Raw genomic sequence first — 6,000 nt, forward strand, 5'->3', positions numbered from 1 at the left:
TAGTTAGTTAGCGTCACCTACCTCTCTAGTATATGAGTTAGTTAGTTAGTGTCACCTACCTCTAGTATATGAGTTAATTAGTTAGTCACCTACCTCTAGAGTATATGAGTTAGTTAGAGTCACCAATATCTCTAGTATACGAGTTAGTTAGTCTCACCTCTCTCTCTAGTATATTAGTTAGTTAGTTAGTTTCACCTACCTCTCTAGTATATGAGTTAGATAGTGTAACCTAACTCGCTAGCATATGGGTTAGTTAGTTAGTCTCACCTACCTCTCTAGTATATGAGTTAGTTAGTTAGTGTCACCTAGCTCTCTAGTATATTAATTAGTTAGTTAGTTTCACCAACCTCTCTAGTATATGAGTGAGTTAGTTAATAATGTCACCAACCTCTCTTGTACATGAGTTAGTTAGTGTCACCTTCCTCTCTCATATATTAGGGTAGTTAGTTTGTTAGTTAGTTCGTTAGTTAGTGTCACCTATCTATCTAGTATATGGGTTAGTTAGTTAGTTAGTTAGTTAGTTAGTTAGTTAGTTAGTTAGTTAGTTAGTTAGTTAGTTAGATAGCTAGCTAGTTAGTGCCACCTACCTCTCTCGTATAGTGGAGTACAGCCCCTGCCAGTTACAGTTCTGAATTGTATTGTTATTATTCAGGTTCTGTTGTTGGTACTCCTGCACTGTGGCGGACGACCCTCCACCCTGCTTCTTAGTACTGGGGAAAATATCTGCTGCCATCTTCTTCTTCTTCTTGTTCTTCAGGGTAATGATCTCGTAGCACACCGGCGGCAGCTTGGACCCGGTACTGCCCCCGGAAGCGCCACCGACGTTAACTGTCTTTTTGGAGCTCTTAGAACTCGCCGACTTGCTCTTGACTGACTCTGGGAGCATCAAGAGGAAGGTCAGACATTTCATTTTCCGGCCCTTGGCATCGACCATGAGTGTGTTGTTCTGCAGAGCAGTGGGAGAGTATGCAGAGAAAAGACATCAACTGGCAGAGTAGAAGTGGAAGAGGAGGACAGCGGGCTGAGGAGGGGGGAGAAGGAGGATGCTCAGACAGGACAGTGGTATCAGAGAGTTGTGCAGTAGCAGAAAAACAGCGGCAACAACGAGCAACGAGCTCAGGTCATCAGTCAGTCAAAAAATACCGAGTAGGAAATCAGTCAGAAAGACAGCGAGAAATCCTCTCCTACTCCAAATTTGTCTTCAGAAGCAGTGAGAGAGTAGTGCAGAGAAACCAGCTCCGAACCCTCCTATACTTCTACTGTATGATTGACTCAGCTTTTAGGGAGCAAACAGCCACAGTACAGATTATCCCCCAGTACGGTTTATCCTCCAGTACGGGTTATCCTCCAGTACGGTTTATCCTCCAGTAAGGGTTATCCCCCTCTTTCCTTCACTTTTTCTGAATATAGACAGAATCCAATGTTTTTTTCTGAAGAGAAACAGGAACAATCTGACAATCCAATGGATGATCCTAAGGGACGTTTCCTTTCACCTAGTTTTCCTTTTAAGTTTGATTTTGTGACAGACGATGTTTGTCCCAGATACCGTACCAATGATGTCCTTATTGAAAATCACTCTTCACTTCTCTCTCCTTCTCTCCTCTGCTGTGCCCTGGTGTGACAGCCTAGAGATTTAGTGGAGATGCAGAGGTCCTGAGGCAGGCAGCCTGTTTTCTCTCTCTCTCTCTCTCTCTCCTCTCTCTCTCTCTCTCTCTCTCTCTCTCTCTCTCTCTCTCTCTCTCTCTCTCTCTCTCTCTCTCTCTCTCTCTCTCTCTGTCGCTCAGCTCCTGTCTCTCTCTCTCTCTCTCTGTCTCTCTCTCTCTCTCTCTCTCTCTCTCTCTCTCTCTCTCTCTCTCTCTCTCTCTCTCCGTCTCTCTCTCTCTCTCTCTCTCTCTCTCTCTCTCTCTCTCTCCGTCTCTCTCTCTCTCTCTCTCTTTCTCTCTCTCTCTCTCTCTCTCTCTCTCTCTCTCTCTCTCTCTGTCGCTCAGCTCCTGTCTCTCCGGTCTCTGGCTCCTCTCCCCACCGCCTGTATTCTGCTGACTACAGCGGATGAATGGATGAGCACAGAAAAGAGGAGAGAAGAGAGAACTAGAGAAACCCCCCATCAAACGGCACAAGGCATCCTCCGCAAGCCTCGGCCAATAGGCATGCTCAGGCCTCCTGATTGGCTGCAGCTGAGTGCGGTACCTACTAGGATATGCTAAGTGAACTCCTTCTATTTAAAGTGACAGCTATGGCCCCTAATAATGATACAGCATATGGCTGCGCCCTATTCCCTATTTAAAGCTCTGATCATATCTAATGTAGTATGTAGGGAATAGGGTGACATTTTGGACAAGAAGACATACAGCATATTCATATACTCCTTTATTTAGATACTCTGTTTTAGCTCCAGTCTAAACTTCAAGCATTCTGTCTCTCCCACATATGTATTTGATATTGTAAATATTGTAAATACAAAAACGGGCAATGCTAATTTCTAAGGGTCTTTGTAAGGGGTGGAATTTGCTTAAAAAATGTATATCTATGGAAGTTTTTTTTTTTACATTCTATATTCATACAGTTTAATTCCATGCAGGATTCAGTCACACAAACGTTAATACAGTATATTTACATAGTTAGGGACATTTGAAGAAAGAACATTTTAATTGTAGGATTGTTCGTTTTGTAGGATATAATAATCAGTTATTTGATACTATAATGTTATATCTGTATTTATAAGGGACCCGATGTTACTGCAGGTGATACTTCTTACTCCCTTCATATCCCGACCAGAACACGCTGCTGTGTTTGACCTGCCTTGACCTCTACATCAGAGAACACTGGGCTACAAATCCAAGCCACTCTACGTGTAACGCATTGAAGCAGCTATTTGTAAGTAAGACTGTTCTCGTTCAGCAATACCATTCAAAGGGCGGTTTGTAATTGCATCGATTTTCTAATGTGAAGTTTAGCACAATTTTACACATGATGACAAAATAGTTATTCTCAGTAGATGAATCGTAGCACCTTTAACACCAGCTACTAAAGGACAACGTGTACTTAATTTTGTCCGACACTGTAATATTTTAGTATCATTTTATATCTTACTGTAGTCCACTGTAAATGATCTACAGTCATGTGCTTCCTTATCACTTTGAAGAGGTATTTGGTTAACTAAAAAGTAACTGAAAAATAAAATAAAAGCCAGAACCTTTGCTGTTTAGTTTTCGTCAGAGCTTTATGGTTCTGAGGAAAATAATAACCAACCCTGTGCTACATTTCCCCTCTATAAGATATCAGGCTGACTAGTGCCAATATATCACTCCTCTATAAGATACCAGGCTGACTAGTGCCAATATATCACTCCTCTAAAAGATACCAGGCTGACTAGTGCCAATATATCACTCCTCTAGAAGATACCAGGTTGACTAGTGCCAATATATCACTCCTCTAGAAGATACCAGGTTGACTAGTGCCAATATATCACTCCTCTAGAAGATACCAGGTTGACTAGTGCCAATATATCACTCCTCTAAAAGATACCAGGTTGACTAGTGCCAATATATAACTCCTCTATATGATACCAGGTTGACTAGTGCCAATATATCACTCTTCTATATTCCAGGTTGACTAGTTCCAATATATCACTCATCTATATACCAGGTTGACTAGTTCCAATATGTCACTCATCTATATACCAGGTTGACTAGTTCCAATATATCACTCCTCTAGAAGATACCAGGTTGACTAGGGCCAATATATAACTCCTCTATAAGATACCAGGTTGACTAGGGCCAATATATCACTCCTCTAGAAGATACCAGGTTGACTAGTGCCAATATATCACTCATCTAGAAGATACCAGGTTGACTAGTGCCAATATATAACTCCTCTAGAAGATACCAGGTTGACTAGTTCCAATATATAACTCCTCTAGAAGATACCAGGTTGACTAGTGCCAATATATAACTCCTCTATAAGATACCAGGTTGACTAGGGCCAATATATCACTCTTCTATATTCCAGGTTGACTAGGGCCAATATGTACCTCCTCTATAAGATACCAGGCTGACTAGTTCCAATATATCTGTAACGACTCTCGTCGTTGGTTGAAGGAGAGGAGGACCAAATCGCAGCGTGGTATGTATCCATATTTATTTGAATACTTCTTTTACACGAACAAAAACAATAAACAAAACGAAACCAACAGTCCTGAACATGTGAACCTATAAAACAAAGAACGCAACGAACAGGAACAATCACCCACAAACAAACAGTGAACACAGCCTACCTAAATATGGTTCCCAATCAGAGACAACGTAAAACACCTGCCTCTGATTGAGAACCATATCAGGCTAATCAGACACACCTCCCAATGAAACACACAACATAGAATATACCCACCCAGCTCACGTCCTGACCAACTAAACACAGACTAAACAAAGGAAATAAGGTCAGGAACGTGACAGTACCCCCCCCCCACCTATAGGGGAGTGTCTGGGTGGGCATCTGTCCACGGTGGCGGCTCTGGCGCTGGACGTGGCCCCCACCCCACCATAGTTAATCCCCGCTTCCGTGGCCTCCTCCTATTAACGACCCACCAAAATAACCCCACTGTACTGATGGGCGCCTCTGGACAGAGGGGCAGCTCCGGACTGAGGGGCAGCTCCGGACTGAGGGGCAGCTCCAGGCTGAGGAGCAGCTCCGGACTGAGGAGAAATTCCGGCATCGCCGGCGTGACAGGCAGCTCTGGCAGCTCCTGGCTGACTGACGGCTCTGGCAGGTCCTGCCTGGCTGGCGGCTCTGGTAGGTCCTGGCTGGCTGGCGGCTCTGGCAGGTCCTGGCTGGCTGGCGGCTCTGGCAGGTCCTGGCTGGCTGGCGGCTCTGGCAGGTCCTGGCTGGCTGGCGGCTCTGGCAGGTCCTGGCTGGCTGGCGGCTCTGGCAGGTCCTGGCTGGCTGGCGGCTCTGGCAGGTCCTGGCTGGCTGGCGGCTCTGGTTGGTCCTGGCTGACTGACGGCTCTGGCAGCACCTGGCTGACTGACGGCTCTGGCAGCTCCTGGGTGACTGACGGCTCTGGCAGCTCCTGGGTGACTGACGGCTCTGGCAGCTCCTGGCTGGCTGACGGCTCTGGCAGCTCCTGGCTGGCTGACGGCTCTGGCCGCTCCTGGCTGGCTGACGGCTCTGGCAGCTCCTGGCTGGCTGACGGCTCTGACCGCTCCTGGCTGACTGACGGCTCTGGCAGCTCCTGTCTGGCGGGCGGCTCTGGCAGCTCCTGTCTGGCGGGCGGCTCTGGCAGCTCCTGTCTGGCGGGCGGCTCTGGCAGCTCCTGTCTGGCGGGCGGCTCTGGCATCCCCTGTCTCGCGGGCGGCTCTGGCAGCTCCTGTCTGGCGGGCGGCTCTGGCGGCTCCTGACTGACGGGCGGCTCTGGCGGCTCCTGACTGACGGACGGCTCTGGCGGATCCTGACTGACGGACGGCTCTGAAGGCTCAGGACAGACGGGCGGCTTTGAAGGCTCAGGACAGACGGGCGGCTTTGAAGGCTCAGGACAGACGGGCAGCTCAGACGGCGCTGGGCAGACGGGCAGTGCAGGCGGCGCTGGGCAGACAGGCAGCTCAGACGGCGCTGGGCAGACAGGCAGCTCAGACGGCGCTGGGCAGACGGGCAGCGCTGGGCAGACGGGCAGCGCAGGCGGCGCTGGGCAGACGGGCAGCGCAGGCGGCGCTGGGCAGACGGGCACACCTGTAGGGAGGAGACGGAGAGACAGCCTGGTGCGTGGGGCTGCCACAGGACCCACCAGGCTGGGGAGACCTACAGGAGGCTTGGTGTTAGGAGGAGGCACCTGAAGGACCGGGCTGTGGGGGAGCACTGGAGCTCTGGTGCGCAGCCTTGGCACCATTCCCCCAGGCTGGACTACTACTCTAGCCCGGACCCTCCAGAGTGCAGGCACAGGTTGAACCGGGCTGTAGGTGAGCACTGGAGATCTAGTGCCTACTACGCGCAACTCTCCCTTAGGCTCCA

At 48.6% G+C, this 6,000-nt stretch overlaps 1 protein-coding gene across 1 annotated transcript in view; it reads right to left on the reverse strand.

The window, feature by feature from the left end:
* The window catches only part of btbd3b (BTB (POZ) domain containing 3b), a 40,282-nt gene extending 39,348 nt beyond the window's left edge, over positions 1 to 934 (reverse strand). The window contains exon 1 of the mRNA XM_038990275.1: positions 588 to 934. Coding sequence (XP_038846203.1) covers positions 588 to 934 — 347 coding nt within the window. The remainder of the gene's footprint in view (positions 1 to 587) is intronic.
* Positions 935 to 6,000: the final 5,066 nt, after the last annotated feature.

Source organism: Salvelinus namaycush, chromosome 4 (genome assembly GCF_016432855.1).
Source record: "Salvelinus namaycush isolate Seneca chromosome 4, SaNama_1.0, whole genome shotgun sequence".
In the NCBI taxonomy this organism is placed as follows: Eukaryota; Metazoa; Chordata; class Actinopteri; order Salmoniformes; family Salmonidae; genus Salvelinus; species Salvelinus namaycush.